The sequence below is a fragment of the Typopeltis vanoorti genome, chromosome 2 (genome assembly GCF_054136105.1).
Source record: "Typopeltis vanoorti isolate ZY-2024b chromosome 2, IOZ_Tvanoo_1.0, whole genome shotgun sequence".
In the NCBI taxonomy this organism is placed as follows: domain Eukaryota; kingdom Metazoa; phylum Arthropoda; class Arachnida; order Uropygi; family Thelyphonidae; genus Typopeltis; species Typopeltis vanoorti.
Genome location: NC_143550.1, coordinates 161,914,590 through 161,940,636, shown reverse-complemented (window position 1 = coordinate 161,940,636; position 26,047 = coordinate 161,914,590). Strand labels below are relative to the sequence as shown.

General features: G+C 35.4%; 1 protein-coding gene across 8 annotated transcripts in view; it reads left to right on the top strand.

Moving 5' to 3' along the window:
• Positions 1–26,047, top strand: part of LOC150109587 (tensin-1-like) — a 540,448-nt gene that overhangs the window by 342,423 nt on the left and 171,978 nt on the right. For all 8 annotated transcript variants that reach the window (XM_090413690.1, XM_090413698.1, XM_090413682.1 and 5 more), the window contains 2 exons: positions 16,465–16,868; positions 21,634–21,770. In XM_090413690.1, the coding sequence (XP_090269816.1) occupies positions 16,465–16,868; positions 21,634–21,770 (541 nt within the window). The remainder of the gene's footprint in view (positions 1–16,464; positions 16,869–21,633; positions 21,771–26,047) is intronic.

Sequence of the window (26,047 nt, the reverse complement as noted above, 5' to 3'; positions counted from 1 at the left end):
ATTAAAAGCTCTATGTAAATGTCTATATATCAAATTTAAATGACATACAACAATAAAACACTCTCCATAACATGAGCAACAATAATGAATAAACTTAGTAAAATTTGGAAAAACAACAAAATTCCTACAACAATAAAAATAGTATTATGATTATTCTATGTTATTTTTGGCCATCTAAATTTAAATTGCCATAAACTAGGTTTTATATATATTAGCCGAAGGATTTTAGAGGAAGATTTTACAGGAAGATTTCTGCTCACGATACATAAAAGAAGCCATAACAGTCATCCGTTCTAAACACATCCGTTCTAAAGGGTCTTCTAAACTGATATTTAGAAGACCCTTATAAGATCAATAAGCATACCAGAGTTAAATTTTGGGGGTACTTAAGGGTGAAAGCTGTATAACTGAGAGGAGACCTACACATAGCCTTTAAAGGAATGCGGGGAACCAACCAGGGCTTCTGACCTAATGTCCAATCCTCACCTTCTCGTGGTGCACCCTGTTTGGTATCTACCTGGATACTGAAACGAACGAGGATGGGCTAGCAATTTCGGATTTAGCCGACCAAATTGTATTCTTATTGGTTAAACCAAAAATAAAACATGATGGAACAACATGACAAAATTTCATGCCGGCTGGGGTGTCGCCCGGTTAAACAAGGCCCCCGTTGTTTTTGCCAGGGAACCAGGGCGAACAGCAAAAAGTCAATTACTGGAACATATCTGAGAACACACCCCAACTCAACATCACCAGAGTTAAAGATCGGTACTATCAACATGAGAAGCCTGAATGGCAAAGAAATGGAGCTAGCTAGCTGAGGAATTAGATAAGTACCAGATCGACATAATCGGGGTGACTGAAACAAAAAAGACAAAAACTGGTGAGATCTTTCTGAGCAATAAATACAAAATGTTATATTCTGGCAATGACAATCAAGGAAAAGAAGGAGTAGCCATAGTATTCAACACAAAATACGAAGCTAATCTTCTTGAATGACAGGTAGTCTCAAATAGAGCGATATGGGCAGATATGAGAATGGGGAACTGGACATTGAGACTTATTTGTGCCTATGGTTCCACAGAAGGTTCTACTAAGGTAGAAGGGGAGGAATTTTTTGATGCTTTAGAAAAAGCAACTGACACAATGAAAAAGAAAAAGTTGGTCCTTGGGATCTAAATAGCAGAGAGGGAAATGGCTGTCAAAATGTTTTGGGAAAATTTGGAGAAAAGAGCAAAGCTAATAATAATAGCAAATATGTGTTGGATTTCTGCTCAGGACATGGACTGGTTATTACTAACACCATGTTCCAACATAAAAATGTACACAAATTCACATGGAGAGAAGAGGCTAGGAATAAGAAAAGTCTCATTGACTATGTTATTGTTGATAGTGATGTTTTCTCCTTGGTGTAAGCCACCAGAGTGTACAGGGGATTTGAAATTGGAAGCAATCACTATTTAGTCTTGAGCAGGATAAAATTGAATTTCATATTGAAAAGAATAACATGTAAGAAAGTTTTAAAGCAAATAAAAGTTGAGCAACTCTCAGATGTGAACTGTAGACTAACATACACAAAGATTATTGAAGAAAAAATGAAAGAGTTTGAGAACAGAAACCAAACCTTGGAGATTCAGTGACAAGCCATGAAGAAAACCCTGATTGAATCAGCAAAAGAGGCATGTGGTGTGGTTGTCTGCAAGGATAAAAAAATCAGGACTCCATGGTGGACACAGGAAGTTAAAGAGGCAGTGAAGGAAAAGAAGAAATCATATCAAAAGTTCCTGGCAAATAAGTCAGCTTTTGCTCTTAGAGAATACAGAGACAAATGTAAGAAAGCTAAACACTGTGTAAAACTAGCTAAAACAAAAGTAATGGGAGGACTTTGGCAAGAACATAGAAAATAAATATAAAGAAGGTGGTAAGATATTCTGGAGGTTGTTGAAAAAGCTTAGAAATAGAGGAAAGAATGCTGTAAAAGGAGTTAGAGATGATAAAGGTGACATAAAAAGATATCCTTGAAGTATGGAGTAATTCGAAAAATTGCTAAATGAAACAAGCAGTGATAGCACAGTGGTAAAAAACACTCAACAGGCATACAGTCAGGAATACATATCCATACTTGAAGTAGAAAAACCATCAAAGGCTTGAAATGTGGAAAGGCAGCAGGAGTAGATGATATTCGACCAGGAATGCTGAAGTATGGTGGAATGAAAGTCTTACAGTGGCTGCACTGCATAGTTCAGAAAGCCTGGACAGAGGGACCAATTCCCGATGATTGGAGTAGAGCTCTAATAGTGTCCATATATAAAAAGGGAAATAAAACTGAATGTCAGAATTACGGAGGTATTTCCCTACTGAGTGTTCCTGGAAAGATCTATGCAAGTATACTTGTTAAACGGTTGAAAAGAATTGTGGAAGAAAAGCTTGGAGAAGAACAAGCTGGATTCAGGCCAAATAGAGGCGGTCAGGATCAGATCTTTACTTTACAACAAATAGTTGAGAAAGCATGGGAATATAGCAAAGATCTGTATTGAAGTTTTGTCGATTTGGAAAAGGCATATGACAAGGTGCCAAGAGAGAATCTATTCAATACTCTACAGTTATTTGGTGTCAATGGGGCATTATATCATGCAATACTTATTCTGTATTTGAGTTGTAAGTCAGTAGTTAGAATTGAAGAATGTACAGGAAGATGGTATTTACATTATCCCCTCTGTTATTCTATATGGATCACATTATGAAGGAAAGTGGTATTAAACATGATTATCAGAATTGGAGATGTTAATGTATGTTCTTTACTTTATGCAGATGATGTTATACTTCTAAATAAATCTGCTACAAGTTTGCAAGATTCCCTGACTAAATTGAATAACTGTTATAATAGATATGGTATGAAGGTGAGCATTAAAAAAGACAAGGACAATGATAATCAGTAGAATTGTTGAAAATGTCAACTGTGTTGTGAATGAGGAACATGTGGAACAAGTAAAACATTTCACCTACTTAGGCACGATTTTTAGTGAAGATGGTAAATTAAATATGGAAATAGACAACAGAATCAACAAAGCTGGTGTATGGTAGGAAGTCAATGAATAAATTCATATGGAATAAGAGAGAAATTAGTCGGAACACTAACTTAGCTATATACAAGACGTTGTTCAAACCAGTTTTAACTTATGGATCTCAGAGCTGGGTCAGAAGTAAAACACTTGACCAAAAACTAGTGACCGCAGATATGAGAGTCCTGAGAAAGATTATAGGCATGAACAGATGGGATCAATGGCAATATCATATTTAAAATGAGGATATATTTAAAACGAGGATATTAGGAAAGAACTTGACATTTTCGGCATCCAGGAATGCGTTAGCAGAGCTAATCTCAGGTGGTATGGTCACTTAAACAGAATGGGCAAGGAAAGATTAGAAAAACAAGTGTTCTCTTCCAGGTTGGCAGGAAATCCACTCAGAGGAAGACCAAGATATAGGTGGATTGATACGATACAATGTGCCTTAGACAATAGAAATATAAGATCTGATAATGATAATATTGGAGTCTTGACAAGTAATAGACTGATTTGGAGGAAAATTGTAGATAGGAAGTTAGTAATGATGTAAATTTTTCATGTAGTACTATCACATTCTGTACACTCCTTGAGGGTCCATGTCAGGAATTTGATGATGATGATGATGAGGTAAATTTCGTTGCTAATTACCGAACGTTCCTGCATAATAACAGTTGACATCATTTGGTCCATGTGTTTGATGTATGTGTTCTTCTGTATTTGTAAAAAATACAATTGTATTCACTTCATTCCTTCATGAACAGTTTAAGTTGTTTTGTATATCACCCTGAAGAAGCCAAACAGCTAAGTTGGTGAAATTTGTTGGTATTTCTTACTTAGAATCGATTAAAATCCTTTGGCCAATATAAAACCCAGTTTATGTTAAATTTCTTAAAAATAGTATTATACAAAATTATAATACCACTAACTCTCTACAGGGCAGAAACATTGACCCTTTATAAAAAAAAATTAAAAAAAAGAAGCGGAAAAGAAACTGTTGGTTTTTATTATTATTATTATTATTATTACATCACACCTCCAGGGAGTGCAAAGACTCATCGAGGGAGGGCATCTACTCTACAAATCTTATAACGCCAACACCATCTACTGCTGACTGCCACCAGTATTACTTCCACAGACAATGACATCCATGCCCACGGCGGGATTCGAACCCGCAGCCTTTTGTCTGGAGAGCGGATACGCTAATCACTCGGCTAACCAATGAAATGTTTAGGACATTAGATATAACTCTTTGGACAGAACATAAGACTAATGCACAAGTGCTTAGAGATTTGAATATCCATAATTTAACAATTTTTAACAGTTAAAAAGCATTAACTCCATTGGTGGTCACATTGTGTGAATGGAACTAAATAGACTTTTTCACCATTGAGCGCACTGTAGAGAATAATAGATTCAGGGGAAGACCAAAATTGACATGCCATAAAGTCTTGAGATATGCACTGGGCTTTCAAAGTTCTTGGCATATGAAAGAGCTTGCTTTGGACAGAGAAGGATAGAAGGTCCTCATCCATGAAGGACTCAACCTGTCTTGACGATGGATGAGAAGAAGAAGAAAACAGAATTAGCAGAGTGGGAATGGAGTCAGCAGAATAAATTTATATGGAATAAGAGAGAGAGACAGAGAATGGTTAGAACACTTTTTGTATACTAGCAGTAAGACAAGATGTTCAAACCAATTTTAACTGATGATTCTGACAGCTGGGTTAGAAATAAAACACTAAATTAAAGAGTGGAGATCACAGATTTGAGAGTTCTGAAAAAATTAGGATAGTGAACAGATGGTATCAATGGCAGAACCATATGTTTCTGAGCAGCATATTATTATTATTATTATTCAATCCTCCATGGAGTCAAAAAACTCATCATGGGAGGTCCTTCCTAGGAAAGACAAAGTCTATCAAGACTCATCTCGGGAGGTCCTTCCTAAGAAACACAAATTCTATCATACCACTCCTTAAACTCATTGACCATACTCACTCTCACCACTCTATCAGGTAATGCATTCCACGGTTCAACCACCCTCCATGCAAAGAAACCACTCCTCACCCTCTTACTCAAAGCTTCCTTTCGTAACGCCATCCCTGGAAGTTATCACTCCTTCCTGCTGTTAAACAAAGCGAAAGAACTCCCAGTGTCAACCCTGTAACCACCTCTCAACCATATCACTTCTACTTCTATCCACCAAACTCTGCAGTCCATATTCCCACAGCCTATCCTCATAACTAACATTATACAGTCCTGAAACAACCATCTTTGTTGTCTGGCTCTGTACCCTTTCCCTTTCAAATTCCATGGACCAAATCTGAGAACAATAGTCTAAGTGTGGTCTGATCAGAGTCTTATACAATGGAATGATAACCATTTTATCTCTGCAGGTCAGTGTCCTTCTCATTATTGCAGTAATCCTCTGTGTTACCTTCACCACCTTTGCAATATGTCCCCCGAATTATAGGTTTCGATCAATAATCAACCCCAGATCTCTTGTCTCCCCTACTTTCTCCAATATAACTCCTCCCATAGAGTATGCAGCATCCCATCGATGTTTCCCAAACCTCAAGACCTTACATTTTGCTGCATTAAACTGAGACCCCCATTCATTTGCCCATCTAGCTAGCTTATTCAAATCCTCCTGCAGGGCTACCACATCTGCACTATTACTAATAACCCTTCCCAGCTTCACATCATCCACAAACAACTGAATATCCCCTGCAAACCTCACAATATCATTGATATAAAGGTTAAATGATATAGGTCCCAGTACTGAGCCCTGTGGTACTCCACTTGTAACCTTTTGTCTCCTTGAAACTGCCCCACCATACACAACTCTCTTATACTTATCGGACAGCCAATCTTGAATCCACTTGACCCACCTGACATCCAAACCCCTGTGCTGCAACTTAAATATCAGCTTATCATATGGCACCCTGTCAAATGCCTTCGCTAAGTCTAAGAAAATGGGAGTATATGCCTTTCCTTCATCTAATGCTATTGTAACTTTATCATAAAAGGCTAGCATATTGCTAAAACTAGATTGCCCCTTCACAAATCCATGTTGACTCTCACAGATAACATTACCCTCATCTGTCCAATGCTGTTTATGGTCCCTCACTAATTTCTCCAAGATCTTAACAACTACTGATGACACACAAACTGGCCTATAATTAGACACTTCCAGTCTGCTACCGCCCTTATGCAATGGCACTATCTTACCTTCCTTCCATTCCATGGGCACCTTTCAGTAGCCGGACTTCAATTGAAAAGCCAGGTCAAAGGCACTGTCAGTTCCTAGCACATTCTCTCAAAACTCATGGTGAAATACCATCCAGTCCCACAGCTTTAGTGACATCCAGAGTACTCAGAATCTGGAACACACTCTCCTCCTGCACTTCTAAACCTCAAACCTGCCCTATCCCTCTAGTATTAAAACTGACTCCTCTAGGATGAAATACTCCAATAAAGCATTCATTGAACAATTCCACTATATCCTCTGCATCAGTCACTGTATTCCCATTTTTATCCCACAATGTCATTCTCCTACTACTGGCCACATAACTAAAAAATTCCCTAGGATTTCCTTTAGGATCTTAGGGCCAATCTCTTCTCATATTCCAGTTCTGCCTTCCTTACTATACTAATCACTCTCCTGGCCTGTGTCTTATATTCTTCATGCATCTGGTCTTCACCTGTCTCCTTATATCTCTTCCATAGCCTCTTTTTCATATTCTATTCCTGTTTAATATTGTTTATCATCCACTTTACACCAAACTGTGTCCTCTTTTTCACTTGTGGAATACAGCTTTCTATTGCTGCTAACAAATATTCCTTCACAATTTCACAAGCACTAATGATATCCCGGCCTTCCCATTCTCCCTCCATGAAACTTTCCCAAGTTGATATCTAAGATTATTATAATCATCTGCCTTATAATTCCACATACGTTCCCATCTCTTTGATACACCTTACTGTCTATTCATCTTCCAAGTCAAAACCTCGTGGTCACTTTCTCCAAATGGTGGAGAGAAATCATCTCAGTTTTTATCAACTCTTCTGATGCTATGACCGAATCCAAAACTTGACCTTCTTGTTTCCTGTATTAAATGTTGTCTAAGACATTTTTCTCTCAAGAATTCTCGAAATTCCATTTCCTTATTGCTACATGCATCTCCCTCTCCCCAATTTATACTGCTATAGTTAAAATCTCTCATAACAATCATTCTTCTTGCACTTGGCAAGCTCAACTGTCTAAACATCTCTTGGTTCCCACCCTCTGTGCTCCTTGGTTTGTAGCAACATCCCACTAAATATCCTGTCTTGCCCACCTCTACCTCATACCATAAGCTTTCAAAATCATTAGTGTCACTGCCTTCCAAAGCGTCCGCTCTTAGAGGACATAAGTCATCACTTATCATAAGCAATACTCTACCACCACACTTTCCCTTCCTATCCTGCCAAAAAATGCTGTACCCTTCTACTTCTATTCCAGTTATTATATCCTCTTCTGTCTCAGTGATCCCAATAATCTTTGGCGAGGCTGATGCTATCAGCGCCACCAATTCCTCTCCTTTATTCCGGATACTCTTGGCATTAGTATAAAGCATTAAAATGTCACTGGTTCTATAACTAGCATTATCCACTCTAGAATTCAGTGGGCTCAGCATTACCTGATGTCATCCCCCTACTTCTAAGTACCCATTTCCACAAGAGGTCACCCCTGCTACCATCCACCCTGGGCATTCTAGTTTCCCTGCATTGACACATCGACTCATTCAGAATACAATCTCTTTAGATGCCTACATCCTTCCTCATTCAAATGCAAACAGTCTCTCGCATATAATTCCTTTCTGTCCTCAAACACTCTCCAAGCATCCACATATTCCAATCCTCTCTTCTGACACATTCTAGCTATTATGTTATTCAATATTACTGCTCTCTTCTGCTCAGCTCATCACTATCATTTCTAGGCAACATGCACACTATCCTCTTTCGTACAACTTCAAGCAAGAATCTCATATCTCTTGCTGCCAATTTACATTGCCTCTTAAGCATTCATGCCTACCATCACAATTATCTCATCTCATCTCATCCACCCTTTCACCCCTCTTAATTGCCATAGCCACACTTTCTATCATTCCTCCAGGCAAACACTTCTCACGCATCCTCTCTTGCACACCACGGATCATTGTCCTTATACATTAACCACCCTGTTCCTTGATTGCTCATCTGAATCCCTCACTCTCTTTCTTTCTCTTCTAACACTTTCTCTATATGTTCCCATACTTACCTGCTTTCCTGACATCACTCTATCCGTGGTTCCAGTGTTCCCCCCGCATTCTTCTCATTCCCTCTCTTCCACTGTTCCTATTGTCTCCTCTTCTATCATTGCCATAACTCTCACATTCCATCTCTTCCACTTATCCTATTCTCCCCTCTTCTATTATTCACATAACTCTCTCTCATTCCCTCTCTTCTATTGTTCCTATTCTCTCCTCTTCTATAATTTCCATAACTCTCTCTCTCTCATTCCCTCTCTTCTACTGTTCCAATTCTATTCTCTTCTGTCATTCCCATAACTCTCTCTCTCCTACTATTCCGATTCTCTCCTCTTCTGGCATTCTCATAACTCTCTCTCATTCCCTCTCGTCTACTGTTCCTATTCTCTCCTCTTCTGCCATTCTCATAACTCCCTCTTATTCCCATAACTCTCTCTCATTCCCTCTCTTCTACTATTCCTATTCTCTCCTCTTCTATCATTCCCAGAACTGTCTCTCACTCCTCCTCTGATTCACCTTGCATTCATCTCTTCCATTTGCTTAATCTCATCTTTCACACTTTTCATCTCATTCCCTAGACATTCCACCTGCTCTTTCAGCTCATCTATCTCTCTCTGCAAGTCAGCCACTCTTATTTGCCATTCATCCTCCCAATTGAGACCATCTCTGAAAACTTCACAATCATTCAACCATTCCACACTCCCCACTCTCATTATTCTATTCATATTTCTCTCACTATTCTCGCCCTCTATTATACCACTCATCACTTACGGGGAGAATCTCCCACCTCTGGCTCAACGAGGTCAGTTATGTCATGTCTAACTCACAAGTTCCTCCCATTGTCTGCATTTTGCACATATATGTATTTTCCCTTTTCTCACCTGCCACACATACAACTGCGAGGACACATACATTCCAGAAGTCCCGCATGCTACAAAATCCCTTATTATATCTTACAAAATGGAGTCCTTAAATGGGGGAGGACTTGGTGATACGCCATTTGCAATTTTAGCTGCCGCTGCCGCCATTATTCAAAATTGTGTTGAGGAACTAAACGATAAATAAATATAAGTGAGTATAACTATATAAGTAAAAGTTAACTATAAGTATAAAACATATTTAAGTATACTAAATATCTACATAATGAAAACATGTTATCTTCATTTTTTCTTCCACCGCTCATCCGATTCCGATCCTTTTTCTCGGTAACCAAAAATACACAATATAGAGACAACAACTAACTCCAAAAACAACCACTGAAGGACACTTGTATTACAGAAAAACAACGTAGCACAAATCTCGACAGAAGTTACACTTTTAACCGATTCCATTGATATGGAATCGGTTAAAAGTGTAATCTAAGGTAGTATGGTGACTTAAACAGAAGGGAAGAGGAAAGGGTAGCCAAACTCATGTTTTTTGAAAGGATGGCAGAAAAAAAAAAGACTCAGTAGAAGATTAAGCTCTAGGTACATTAATATAGTGAGAAGTGTCTTAGTGGATCAAAACGTAAGATCTGACAATATATCAGTCCTGATGAATAATAGATCAGTTTAAAGGAAAATTATCAATAGGAAATCAATAACAATGTAAACTGTTCATCTAGTACTATTTTAACATCCTTCTAAGGATATGTATTAGGAATTTGATGATGATATGTTACATCAGTTATTCAGTTTAGTTAAAAAAACCTGCAGAATTGTACTGGATTTATTTCAAGTCATAACATTATTTGCATAAAGAAAATAATTACTTTTGATATCATGCTTAATTCCATTTCTTTTATTATGACTTCCCATATGCATTATAGGAAGACAGTATATTTACTGTAATGCCTCTAGAAGTGTATGTATATTACAATGCATTGTGGGAAGGGTCTCATTACCCAGATAGATTTTTGAATTTCCATTAAAGTGGTGGGAATCATATCCAAAAACCCTGAAAAATGTTAAAGATTACCCTAAACTTCTAACTCTTAACCTGATTCACTCTAGGATACTCAGCTGTGACTCCACCTAGTGATGGCAAACAGAGCCTACCACAGAGCAGAACCTCTACTCCCAAGAGGCCCAAAAATGAACATTATTAAAACATCTTCAATGGGAACTAAACCCATGAAGATGCATGGTTAAATCAGTGCATAAGTCATATAATTTATATATAAAATGGTGTGTCACCATATTATTAAGATACTCTAGAGGGAACCGCCATGGGTCCCCCCCCTTGCCAATTTCTATATGGAAGATTTCGAAAAACGAGCCATAGACTCAGCCCCACTCACACCTTCTATCTGGCTAAGATATGTAGATGATGTGTTCTCTATTTGGCCTCATGACCCAGACATGTTAGACTCCTTCCTCAGTCACCTCAATAGCCTACATCCAAGAATCCAGTTTACTATGGAAAAGGAAAAGAACAATTGTTTACCCTTCCTAGACACCTTAGTCACACACCTGCCTAATGATACACTTGCCTTCACTGTATACAGAAAACCCACACACAGGCAGATACATTCACAAACTCTCCCACCACCACCACCACCCCTCTCAACAATATGGCATTATTAAAACTCTTACCAAGAGAGCCCACAATCTTTGTTCTGGTGGAACCGCCCTCACTACTGAGCTTAACCATACAGCACTTTCCTCTCCAATGGCTACAGCGAACAGAGTATCAAAAAAATAATCAGTTCCTCCCCCATTCCCCATCCTTCTCGTCAACAAGATTTTAAAAATGCCATCACCATACCCTACATCCGTGGCACATCCAAAAAAAATAGCCAAGATACTAAAAAAGTACAACCTACACACAACACATGAGCCCCACCACAAACTTGCTACCTTTATCCGTTCTACGAAAGATCAGCTCCCTCCTCTCTCTGCCTGGAGTTTACAAAGTACCCTGTTCCTGTAAGCTGGCGTACTTTGGACAGACAGGCAGATCAGCATCCATCCGCCTGGAGGAACACTAGTCTTACATCTGTAAACACAACTATGGCCATTCAGGCTTGGCTGTCCAAAACATGGTCAGCAAATTCAAGAAAGAGAGACTTTTCTTAGAAGCAGTAGCAGCTCTCAGAAACCAACCAAATCTTAATAAATATGGTTGCATTAAGCTTCCAAAGATTTGGGAAACATTCATCACTAGAGGTCCCACCTTACATTCCAGGCCACCTACTACTACCCTTAGAGGGTGCTCCACCTAGCTTGGACATTAGTGTCACCCACGTGGTTGGGCTTAGTATTGTATGATATTTGTGTGCATGTTACATTAATTGTTTTTGTAATCCCCGTAGATGTCCTAGTGACTAGGACGAAATATAGGAAGTATTAAGTTCTATTTTAATTCTTTTTGAGTGTTGTAAAAAATCCATTAAGCCTCCAACATGATGATACCTCCGTATGAGATCGGCTAACTCACCTTCGATTGAAAAACGTCCATATAAAGATTCCCCCCCATCATGATGAGAATCGAACTTAGGCCTTTTCCAATCGAAGGGCGCAATGTACCGTCATCTTCCAATTGTGCTACGGAGGCGCTATTTTATCCCGAACATGAGGATCACCGGAGGCAAAATATGTGACCCCCCCCCCTTTGTTGAACACAAAGCGACAATACTTTCCCATGAAGAAACCCTTCTACTTATTGAATTATCATCGGACAAAGGACTGGAAAGTAATTTTAATTCTATGAGTAATTCGAAATTCTGGATAAGAATGAAAAAATGAATATCCAAATTTATATGAAATATCAATGAGATTTCTTCTTGTTTTTCCACCACATGTATTTGTGAAATTTTGCATTTTCTGTCATGACTGTGCTTATAACGAAACAGACGAACCGCTTGCAACTTTCTGACTGTCTCCATTTGGCTGTCACTTTAATTCATCCCAGAATTAATAAGTTAACGGACAGAAAAAAACAGCAACAAAATTCTCACTACCATAACTAAAACTTTCAAAAACTCAGTTGTAGTAAAAGAAACTAAGTTTAACTTTTTCAATAAATTTTAATTGCTGCGTTAAAGTGATGTGCTTTTAAATTCAAAATATTAATTAGTGTTGGAACTAGTGTTTAAAATTGAGAGATTCATACATTTTTATTTAATAAATTACATACTTTGCAAATATAAATATTGGGCATGTGTATGTGATAAAACCATATTTATTGAATATAATTCTCACTTTTTTTCCCATAATTAAAGCTAAAAATTTGTAGCGTGAGATATATGCAGAAATTTCCAGAAACCCAAACAGTGAAATCTTCCTTCTCATTATTCCAAGCAAAAATTAACATTAATTTACAAGACTTGAGATACATAAAGAACAATCCTTCATGAATGACTAATGAGAAGTGAAAGCACAGCGTGAAACAGACAGCAATGGTAGGCCAGTATAGATAGAGCAGCTATGAAGACATGATTGGTGTGGTATTAACAAATGATCGCGCTACTCAAAGATAAAAGCAAGTACAATTTTTGAATTGAAATGCTAATTCTCTTGAACCGAATCCCATAACATTGCGACTGTCATAACAACACTCACTATATATTTCTTAGTTTTAACACATTCACGACAGTATCGTTTATCTTTCCGATGGAACTTCTCGTTACTTGCGAGTTCAACTCACACAAAGTTTCAACCCTTGGTTGATTTTTATTGCTGCTTGTTTGAGCTGGTAGAGGAACTCACACAAGCATTATATGGCATGTTTCAATTCGTGGTAGAATTTTATTTGAAATCTGTCGTAATGACATCGAGAATTTCAAATGCAATGAAACAAACACTTATTTAGTATAATTGAAAAATTGAACAATAGTTTTTAGTTAGATACTCTGTTTCCAGTGCAACATATGGTTTTACAGGAGTTTATACAGCATAGTTTTAGTGAGAGGGGAATGTGATTCATTAGTTAGCGCCGTTTATATTCCAGCTGTCTCTAATTGCACTATTTGTTGAGAAATAAATTACACAGACTGAAGAGCATCTGCACCTTATTCAGGGACACAATAAAACTACCTGTTTCTCTTGCATCTGCAGTATAATGGCTGTTGGGGAGGGCGTGTTGTTACCAGGGAGAGCGAGTTACTATCGCCTCGAGTGAACAAGTTTAAATATTTTTCGTGTGTGAGGCTTATGCAAAATTTTTTATTGTCTTTTTTCGTAAAGTAAAATCAGGGGTGTGAGTTATATGCGAGGGCAACTTATATTCGAGTAAATACAGTAAGCGTTTCGCAGACAAGTTGACATCCTTCTGCTGCTTCTCCTGCTCAGATTTATAATATGTATATATTATATATATTATAAATTAATTAATTATTTAATTTTCTATTAATTTTTCCTCTATTAAAAACTGCCCGGCACATCAGCAACTCGATTTGTAAACTTTTGGCACGCGCTTATAAAAAGGTTCGCCACCACTGCTCTAGTGGATCAGAGATATAATAAAATTAGTTTAATCCTTTATCCAAGTGTGAGCAAACAAAGTTTGCGCCTGAAAGTAGCTTCAGGACTGGGGTAAGGTGGTACAACACCAGGGCAACTCGTTGCAAAGGTGGAGCAAGCTACCAACACTCCTATCTCAGTATCTCCTATAATGCAAAACACATCTCCTTGTGGATATGTTTAATGTTATGCATTAAGGGAAGGGCCACTACCCAGATTAGTTTCGACCTTTATTGAGGTCTCTTCAGTGGGAGCCAGGCCCAAGTGGAGATATCAGGCAGAAGCATTAGCAGGTCATCTCTACCTGTAGGAGTTGCTAAATGGTGTGCCACCCTTTTTTAATAAATTACTCTGGATTTAGAGAAAGATGTTGAAAGTTTATTTTTCACTTGCAGAGATAGTTGTAGAAAGTTTTTCCAGTTGGTTATAAAATAAATTATAATAGACAAAAAATTATATTGTTTTAATCCTTTATCCAAATATAAGCAACGTTTATGTGCAAAGCATCTTAATTAGTTTACTTGTATATAGAAGCTGTTGACTTCACATTAGTTGCCTCAGTATCTTGTAATGCAAAACATACTTCCTTTCATATGTCTTTATTGCTTTGTTTTATAAGAAAGGTCACTACCAAGACTGCCTTCAACCTTTATTGAGGTTTCAATATTGATAGCTAGTGTGAGGATTAAAACAAAAATATAACTTCTTGTCTATTATAATTTAGTTTGTAACCAAGTGGAAAAAAGTTCAACAACTATCTCTGATCCATGGTATTTTAATAATATGTTTCTTGTATGTGGAAAATGTATTTCTTCAATTAAAAAAAACAGTTAACCTCTTGTCTTCCTGGATCTAACTCCTACTAATCAGATCTCTGTAAAAGTCAAACTGGTTTGGGTAGTGAGCCTTTGCACAATGCATAATATAAACATCTGATAAGAAGAGTGTTTTGCATTATAGGATACTGAGCCAATTGGTGTTAAATCAATGATCTCTGTTATACAGGTAGACTAGTCATGAAAATACAGCATGTATAAACTTTGTTTGTTTATGCTTGGGTCAAAGATTAAAACAAGAATATAATTTCTTCTCTTTTATAATTTAATATGCTAGGGAATTAACAGTACACTTATTTCATAAGAATCTTTAATGAGATATTTATATGTGAATGCATATATCCTTCTACAGTGAGAAGTTAAGCAAAAAAATTATTTATCCACTTCATATGCAATACAAATGGATAGTTGCCATTTGTATTGCAAAATCACTGAACAATTTTGCATGCCTACTCTCCATCCAGTAGTCTGCAAGTTCAAATACCCCAATGGGGTATGTCTTATGATTTCTTTAGGTTGGAGGTTAATTTTATTGTCCAGTTTGAGACCACTGCCTTGCTCATTGGAGATCTTAAGTGGCCTATAAAAGTTCCAGGTTTGGTCTTTAGAACAGGGTTTCAGGATTATGTAAAAAAAGAAGTTAAGCACAAAAATTATTTATCCACTTCATATGCAATACAAATGGATAGTTGCCAACCTAGTTGGCTGAATGATTTTGCATGCCTACTCTCCATCCAGTAAGCTGTAAGTTCAAATACCCCAATGGGTATGTCTTATGATTTCTTTAGGTTGGAGGTTAATTTTATTGTCTGGTTTGAGACCACTGCCTTGTTTATTGGAGATCTTAAGTGCCTATAAAAGTTCCAGGTTTGGTCTTTAGAACAGGGTTTCAGGATTATGTAAAAAAATGAATTAAAAAAATTGCATTAAAAAAAAATAAAATAAAATATGTTCAATTTCTTCCAGTTTAATACCATATGAACTAAGACTTCAGTGCAGTTCAAAGACCAATATCTCTCCTCTGGTCAGAAGGATTTGAGTTCCAATCCCATCTTGGATATGAGAAAATTTTATGAGGCTTTTCAACTGATGGAGAGTTAGCCAGTCTCATACAAAGGCAACTCCTCTTGAAATCTTGGGTTTTGCCCTTTACCAAATAGATGGTGAACACTTATTAATAGAATCTAAAATGATGTGAGAAATTTAATTTTACTTAACAGCTCCTCTAACATGCCTCCAGAATATCCATAGACATATTGGCTTCAGTTCAATAAATAAGGAAATAAATAAATAAATAAAAGTGTGTGTGTGTGTGTGTGTGTGTGTGTGTGTGTGTGTGTGTGTGTGTGTGTGTGTGTGAGAGAGAGAGAGAGAGAGATCTCTTATCTTATCTCATTAAATATCATTCAGTTCTTGATAATTAGAGTATTTCCTTTATCTCTACAGGCATTTTTATATCCTAAAACGCTTTACTTTTGTTGAGTAATACATTCAGCCATAATAATCTAGCCATAAAATTCTAGCTTGATATACTGCTCTTCATTTCTGTATTTATTATTATCCACATATATGTTGTAACTCAGTGTTATTGGTGGATATAAAAGCATAGTGATTAGATATTTATAACAGAGAATTTTAGATATTTATCCATATATCTCTGAATGAATGAGAAATAAAATTTTGGAAAGAAGAAATATATTGCCTGTTAATGTTTATCCTCCAAACCACATGAATCATTTAGTTTCATAACTTTATTTTTTTAGTGATTATTACTACAATTAAAAACTGGTTTGTGAAGTAAGTTTGCACACTTTTTTTTCCTTAGGTTCCATCAGTGGCAAAGTCATAACCGACCCCTTGTACGACAACGCTCTGACACATCCCATGATAGAGATCGTCCCTTTGTTGGGGTCCGTATACCACATGAAGTTTCTCAGGCAATGCCTTCTAGTGCACCACCACACCAGACTGTAGCCCCAGCAGCAGTTTATGGCACATTGTACTCTTGTAGGCAAGAAATTCCTTCTCATTCTCAAAATGTACCAGTTCAGGTATGCCAAGATTATATTGTCCAGTCCTCCATGCCCTCTCGAACGTCTGGAACAACTGTTACTGTTCCTTGTGTCATAAGCAATTCAATCACAGATTCACCTGGACTTTTGACTCTTATAAACAAATCATCAAAATTACAACCTCAGGTTTTACCTGATCCTGCACCAGTCAGCCCAGGCAAGTAAAAATGTTTTCATGAAGCTTGAAAGAATTATGGGTTCTAGTGAGATCAAGTTGAAATGTTTATTTAATATATGAACATATATAAATGCCAATATATATATATATATATATATATATATATATATATATGTATGTATGTATATATGTATGTATATATAATGGAACACACTCTATTTTCTATCTATTTTCTCAGTTTCAGTCAGTCAAAAAATGATGCACATATCTAATCACTGAGTCAATTAACTAATGATCATATATATATATATATATGTACACATATATTTCATACCTGATTTTTTTTTATAAATCAGGTATGAAATATTGGAATATTTGAATTTGACTTTTTTCAAAGTGCTTATTAACTTAATAATATAGTAGAAATTGTTACAACTTTACTAACCTTTGCCACTCTGAAAATATCAGTTTAGGTTCATTTTAAATATAATTCCTTAACCCTCTTGTTGTAACTATTTTTTTATCATTTTATCATGTTGAATTTTCACATATGTGTTCATACCCATTATCTTTATATATGCATATAGGCATTTTACATCCATTATTGTTGCATCCTGCAAACCTTCCTATTTTTAATAATGTTATACTTGACAAGAAATTATATTCGTGTTTTCATCCTTATTTTATCTACATATTGGCAGACAAAGTCTCTGCATGTCTTTGTGATTATGCTATTGATGAGCAAAGAACAGTTGACTTCACATCAAGTTGCCTTTTTATATCTTAATGCACAGAATATTCCCTTCTCAGGCATGTATAATGTCATACATGGTAATGATGCTCACCAATAGCATCATTACCAATAGTGTATGAAAGTTATAACTATTTCTGATCCTAACTGCTATACTATCAGTATATGAATACAGATGGTCTATTTTATTTTATTAAATAAATATAAAGTTAAATATTCTGTTTCGAATTACTAGTTTTTGTTGTTAGTGCCTTTATATTGGGATAAATTAATTGTAATTCTTCTTTTATGTAGTTGTGCATTGTTAATGTATCATGTTTATGTGTAGCATTAATTTTTAATGAAGTGAATGTAGTAAAATTTGCTTGTAAGTAGTGTATTCAAAATGAGGGTTAGTTATAAAATACAAGTTAGCATGTAGTGGTGGCGTCTTGTCTCAATTTATGACTGAAGTAGAAGGCATGCATGCCGGAGCATGCACAAGTGAAAAGAATATGGTAGCTAGTAAACAGCTAGGAGAGCTGTGGTAGAGGAGATATGGAAGAATTTTTTTGAATAAGTTAGAGGAAATTTCCATTAATATTAGTCTCTTTCATAAAGAAAGAAAGATGCTTAAATGTTTTAGCTGCTATTACAACAGTAACTGGAATAACAGTTGTGAAAGAAATTAAAGGAACTTGGAAACTTGATATATATGTGAAGTTTTTTCATATAGGAGGAATGCTTAGTGGATATTAAAAATTGCATTAGAAAAGTAATGACTTTATGTCTCTTTTTCAGAGAATATATGTAGAAGTAGAATTTTAAATGTTTGATAATTTTTGCTTCATATAGGAAATTTCCTTCACAAAGGAAAATGTGAAAAGAAGGACCTTTTTTTGTGATTTTTCTAGAAGGCATTAAAGGAGGAATACTGCAGTATTCAAAATTGAGGATTTCTTGTCCAAGTCTGAATTTTTTTTATCTTACCATAATCAGGACTTCTACAGTTATTTATGTCCCTTTCCTTCCCCGTCCCTTAGAACAGGTTGAGCTCTTCTAACGAGGTATTAAGTATGTATTTTATGACTGTAGATCTCTCTATGATCATTCAGTGATAACTATTTCTTCTGTTTCTGTCACTTTCCTATCATTAACACATTAACCCGTGCTAATAGTAGGAAGAACACGTTTGGATTTCTTTTGGTCTTCTCAGCTAATTTCCTCTCACAATCGGATTTTCTGATTTTGCTTTCCTTACCATGCTAGTCACCCTTATCTGTGCTTTGTATTCTTCATGAGCATGATGATCACCTTTTCCTTTGTATTCCATTTATAGTGTTTTTTCAGCTCCTGCTTAATGATGCTACTTATCTGTTTAACTTTCACATGATTTATATTCCTGACTTTGGGTATACAGTCTCATACTGCTTCTCCTAAATACCCCCTGACAATTTTCCTTGCAGTTTCTTCTGCCACTGCACTGCTCCAAGCTGCCTTCTAAATTTATCATAATCATTGGCTCTGTAGGTCTGCATATATCCATCTTAAGTGAAAATTCCATATGTTTAGCAATCTCCTGACATGACCATATGATTGCTCTCCTCAGTGCAGACAGAGTGGCTGCCTAGATATTATTATTAATTCATTAATAATATTAATAATAAAAATAACTCTTCTAATGCCTTTATTCCCCTGACGAAGTAGGTACAATTTCTTTAGCCATAATTAAATTGAATATACTGTAGGTAGGCAGGTAACTTCCATCCTTCAAACACATAAGCCCGCATTAACAATGGATCAACATTTTCTAGAGAGGGAGGGAGAGAGTATGGCAGACAACTCCTGCCACTTCCACAAGGCTGCATCAGGCTCCTATTAATAAAATGCCTGTTAATTAATAATATTAATAATATTAATAATAGCCTATTAATAATATAGTATTAATTTAAATAATATTAGTGTTCAATGTAGGGACTCCCATGATGAGTCTTCCGACTCCATGGAGACACTGTTATAATAATAATAATAATATTATTATTATTGTTTATTACTAAATCACTTAAGGAATTGTAGTTGTGGTGCCCTTACGTGCACATGCCTTTTGTAAGTTCCTTTTGAAGATGGCAACGTGACGTTGCCAAAATATTGGAAATATTTATTAAAGTATAATTTAATTTATATTCCTATCTACGTTGTCGATTCCTTAAGTGATTTAGTAATGCATAACTAAATGCATTACTAAGTAAGTTAGTTAGTTAATATATTAATAATGCTTACCAACGTATAAGTTTGTCTACGAGTATAATTATTGTTGTTGTTATTATCATAATCTTTAAAGGTACCTTTGGCATAACTATAAACAACAAATTGCACGATAACTACAGTAATTAACTTTAATGAAAGTACAGATATTTTGTACTGAAAATAACAGTAATCATCAATGTGTAGAAACAAAGAACAGAAATACAAGATACGTACAACAATTGGTTTACCAATTAAAAATGGTTACCTAGCGCTAGAAATTAATACATTAATAAATAATATTAAAACTATTTTTGATGTTTACATAAAATGAGAATCTCCCAAACTTTTGGGAGAGAGAGACAATTGTTCCGATTCAAGTTAGTCTGATGTAAAAGAGATTCACAACTTTCTTTGAAAAGGCATTCATTTTTAAAACCACTTCTATGGAGAAGACAAGCTTCATCTCACCAGATACTGTGTTCAGTGTCAATACTATGCTGTGCCAGACCAGACTTTTGAGGTTTCACGTATTCAATGTAATATTGATGTTCATGAATTCTTTTTTCCACAGAATGGCCTGTCTTCTCCAAGTATGTCAAATTACATTCACACCAATCTAGTAAACACCAACTAATGAAAGAGGTGACAGTTGGTCTTTTGTAGATGGTAATGTATGAGAAATTTTGTTGATAGGAAAATATGTAGGAATAAGGTGATACTTCTTCAAAATTCTACCAATAGGCTCAGAGATACCAGAAATATAAGGGATTGGAATCTTGCAGTCTGTTGAAGAATCCTTAGGTGTTGGAACATATGAGTCAATTATCTGCTGGATTTGATGAGGGTTGTAACATTTAATTCCATTTAGGTTTTGATAGTGAGACGTTCTTGTTGTAAGCTTGAGGGAGAGGAGCACACATTATGTGCTCTATTAATTAAAGACTTGATAACACCAATTTTTGGAGAGGTACGATGAACAGACTTTTGATGAATGTATCTGCCAGTAAAGGTAGGTTTTGGAAAAACACTGGTTGACAAAGTATCAGAGGCTGTGCGAGTAAGAAGGATATCCAAGAATGGTAAACTAGTATTTTCTTTTTTCATGGTGAATTGAATACGTTGTGAAGACTATTGATCCATTGCAGGAAAGTGGTAAGTTCATTTTCAAAATGATGCTGAACAGCAAAAACATCATTGATGTAAGTCAATGATGTTTTTGCAAACCAAACCAAAACCAAAGAGAAGGATGGAGATTAATTAATGAGAACAAGGTATCCTCCAGATAATTCAAAAAATAGTTTGCCAAGCGTGGAGACAGAGGGCTGCCCATCGCAGTGCCTTCGACCTGTCCATAGATCTTGTTTTTCCAACTGAACTATCCTGATTGTATAACAAATTCAAAAATCTTCACGATATCAGGAGGGTTTAGACTATGGAGATAACTGTTCTATCTTGGCAAAATTTAGTTTTAAGAACGGTAAGTTATTTTGTTGTAAAGACTTGAGCCTTCAAACCTAATACGCTAACCAGATGAGATGGGATAGTCATCTAGAATCTGATGAAGTTTGTGTTTGTGTGTACATATACTTCAAAATATTAAGTTTGTGTGTGTGTTTAAAGAAATATTTGAAATATTGCAGTAATTAACAGCAACTAGTTTGTAGTGAGTACTGTATGATAATTGGAACTTTTATTTTTAATCGAAGATAATTGTGTTTAAGTTAACAAAAGTGAGTAATGGCATGAGTATCTTCTTCTTCTGTTTTCTTTGTATTAAATGCATTGAATGCAAAATTCTTCTGATAAGAAGTCTTTGAATTATTTCAGCTACATCCAAGTTAGATGAGTTGGAACAGTCACTTCAGGCCCTCTCAGGTTCTTCTCGGAGCCCCACTCATAGTCCTCAACCTCCATATCAGGCACAACATTCACCTCTTCCTTGTATATACTCCACTCTTAATCGAGTAAGAAACTTTTTAAAATATAACAGTATATTGTAAATAAATAAATAAATGTTTAAACATAAGGGAAATGAAATTTGTATACAGTCAACATAATTTGCAACTTCTACAATATTGCAAACAGATAATTTTATATTAATACAGTTTGTTTTTCACAAAGAAAATATATTTCATTATCTTTGTTTGTTATATTGATTCAGCACTTTTAAAAGAATTGCAGTCAGCAACACATCTTATTCAAGGCTTAATTTTTTATAACACATTACTCTTCCTTTTTATTGTCAGCCAAACTTTTATTATTACAGTTCTCTTTTTAAACCCTTCACCATTGGTTTAGTGGTATTAAAAACATTTACACTTCTTCAAAGCATAAGTGATTACAAAACATAATATCAGCTGATTCCAGTCCTTCCACAGGATCTCTGCATCATTTAATTACTATTTACGATTATCATCCTTAAACTTCGAATCATTAGCAAACAACTGAATATTCTCCTTTAAATCCACAATATCCCAATATTAAAGAGTGTGGCCAGAGTGGTCTGTGCTAAGGAAAGTTGCCCTCTGGCACATCAGTGGGCAACTGCATTCTTTCTAAATTCTGCGCCACCACCATGTATTATTCTCTGATAAAGGGTGTCTATCAGTCACTCTTTATCAGTGTCACAAGCTTCATATCCATTCCTATTTGCTCCAATTTATGTAATAGCTTCTCATATGCAGTATCCCGTCAAAGTCCAGCAGTACTGTGTTATAGCCATTTCCCTTATTTAACTTAACTACAAATTTGCTTTCTATAGTAAAGGCAAGATTTCTGTTCAAAAAGCTCTCTGTAGAGTATCATATTCCTATACACCTGTTTCTGAATTCAAGGCTTAGCCATCTTTTCCATTATCCTTATTCACAACTCCAAAGATATTGACAAATTATTTCCCATCTCTGTGTTGAATTCTTGATATGATGGTGGTCTCTTGTCCTTTTTTCATTCCCTTGGGATTGTGGTAGTTCTGAGACTAAATGACCTAATCACAGATATTAAATCTTTTGGATATTCTCTTAATGAATGTACCACTATCTCATCTAATATAACTACTGATATTCACATAGTGAGTCCTTTCTCTCATTATTATATCATGATCAGCATTCATTGTGGCAAAATTATAGAGACAACTACTACCATGTTGAAATAATAACTAACTTAAAATAAAATAATTACTCAATGTTTCTCATATTAACCTTCATATTAATGTCATTATCAGGGGCATACAAGCACACACACATGTATATATACACATGTGCAAAGTGACACAAGCTACATTGTGATTCACTACAAAATGCTACACCTGTTATTTTGGCCAACCATTGATCCTGAAAAGATCATTCTCTCATAACTTAAAACCTGAATCACTCCAGGATATTGGGTCTCTATGAATCTCTATGTTGGTTCTGTTAGTCAGCATTAAGCTAAGCTGACACCACACAGTAAAACTTTACCACTGTGTCAAACCTTGACTCTGCTAGATGGCAGAGAAGCCTACCAGCATGCTTGAGTTGAGTTCAAGACAGGAATAGGATCAACTCTTAGAGTAAGTACCTTCTGGATGGCTCCATGAAAATTCATTAAAAACTATTAATTGAAAACAGTTTACCGAATGACAATTCATCAAAATGCAATTCATCTAATAAACTATTATTTTTATGGCTATTTTTGCCTGCTTTTGTTTAGTAGTGACCCTTTTTTTAAAGTCATTGGCTTTTTACTCAAGAATTCTTAGGGCATTACAGATGTGTTTTAGACTCTAATAAACATCTAATAAATCTAACATCTAATCTAATATCATCTAATAAACAATTAATCAAACAACAATTTAACAAATAGTAATTCATCGCAAAAGCAATTTAGCAAATAAACAATTTGTTGAAATGACAGTTTATTGTGCAACATTCATCACAAATGCAATTGATCCAATAAACAATTCACCAATACATTTTTGATGAAGTCTTTCATAATTCATGGAAATGTGAATTTTCTTGAAAACTATTGTTTTAAAGTGTTCGGTAAGAATACCTAATGCAAAACCAAGAGATGTAGATGGCCATTGAAATTTTATTCTGTAAGCGCACATGCTACTTCATTGTGTAGATAGTGATTTATCTGTAGGCAAAAAAGTTCATTCTGCCTAATTTTTTCACAACAATAATTGTCAGATTATAAATTATAGATCATAACTATAAAATTTCATTAAATTTCATCCAGCCAGAGTGGAATTATTAATATCATTGCCAAACTTATTTACCAAAATTTGTAATAAAAGTGATCTGTTGGAACTAAACCTGAACCACACAGACTCCTTTTGAATTTTACAGATTCCGACATTTATGCAGATTCCACCAAGTCAAAGAGTTGAACTGAAAATTGGAACAGTTTGACAAATTTTTGTAAAAGGTTCAAATACCAAATTATTACTACTATTAGTAATAATGATAATGGAGCCTCTGTAGTTCAGCTCAGTATAAATGAAGCCCTTTAGTTAGAAAGATCCGAGTTTGAATCCCTTTAATTTTTATCAGTCCTCTTCAACTGAAGGTGAGTTATCCAGTCTCATATGGAGATGGCATGGTTTTGACTCCCAGAAACTTGGGCATTTCATCCCGCAAACTGGACCTCATGATCACACATATCTACAGACATAAAATACTTACCAGATAAGGAAGACAATGGGAAACCATCTTGTTCTCTAATTATTCCCTAGTAAAATAGCATTGTTACCCCACCAACCATTTGGTTGAAGAGAGAGAATAAGGGAGAATAATAATTAAGATTTTTTACATATTTTTTCCAGATTGTGTAAAACACATAAAATACATGAAATACATATACTAACTGAAAGGAATATTCCTCAAAAAAAAAAAAAAAAAAAAAAATTCCATGCACATCTATATATCAAATATAAAGGGTGATCTCATGCTTCAACTACATAACAAGTTAATCCATTAAAAATTGCATTTCTTTTTGATAAATACACGTGCCTTATAATTCATTTTTTGGTGAACTGTTCATTCAATGGTTTATAGTTTCGATGAATTGTTGGTTTTCGATAAATTGTGTTTATGATTAATTGCTGTTCGGCGAATTGCTTTTTTGAGGAACTGTCTCTTTTGATTAATTGTTTTTTTGATAAATTGCCTTTCGGTAAGTTGTTCTATAAATTGTTTTTGGTGAATTTTTTTGATGCCTTTTTGAATAATCCCTGTTGAGGTCTCATCAGTTGATAGCCAGAGCTGTGAAGATACTGAAGGCTAAATCAATGGTAGAGTTCATGTTTCCTTATACAAGAAGTTGAATAACATATCATCATGCATTTGGTTAACCAGTCTTTGATTGGGTTAGTTTGTCAAATGGCTTCTGGTACAATACCATGTAATTGTATCTTCAGTTATTCAACCCTTCAATTATCTGAACCAACAAAGTTGGATAATTGAAAGATTACTATATTATTAAAATACTCCATAAAGAGATAGTTGTAGCAAGTTCCCCCCCCCCCCTTGGTCAGAAAGTAAATCATACTTGACAAGAAATATATTCTTGTTTTTATCCATGATTTCTACCATTCATTTAGCTCTTAGTATCTCCATGAGCCTAGCTCCCACTAATGAGACCTAAGGTTGTAAATGGTCTAGGTACCATTCCCATAATGCATGGCAGTATACGCTGAAATGAAATATGCTGTGCTAATTATGGGGTATTAGGCAATTTGATGTATCAAATTGTACAAGTATATATACAAGTAGCCTAGTCATGAAGCTACATTTAATCCTGAATCACTTCATTTGTGGACTTTTGTTTGCTTATGAAGTAAATGATAAAAACAAAGGACAATTTTTTGTCAAGTACAATTTGTAAAAAAAAATCCAATCAAAAAATCAAAAAAAGTAACAAAACACAACTCAAAAAGAACCCTAAAAAAACATACTTGCAAAACATATTTCCATATCCATTTCATTTACATCCATGGCCTTAACAGCAATATGAATAATATTCACCACCAATTACAATCTCCTCAGTTTGATCTACTCTGACTCAAACTTTCCTTATCACACTTCTTGGTTTTCATTTCTCGTCTCTACTGCTCTCTAAATTTTGATAATCACTTCAACTTTTTGGATTGCCTATCTCTAAAGCCTGATTCTCTTCATTCCAAATGCTAAACAGGTTATCTTCCTTGGGACCTGAATGTTCACAACTCAAACTGGCTTCCCTTTTCCAGTTCTACAGGTCA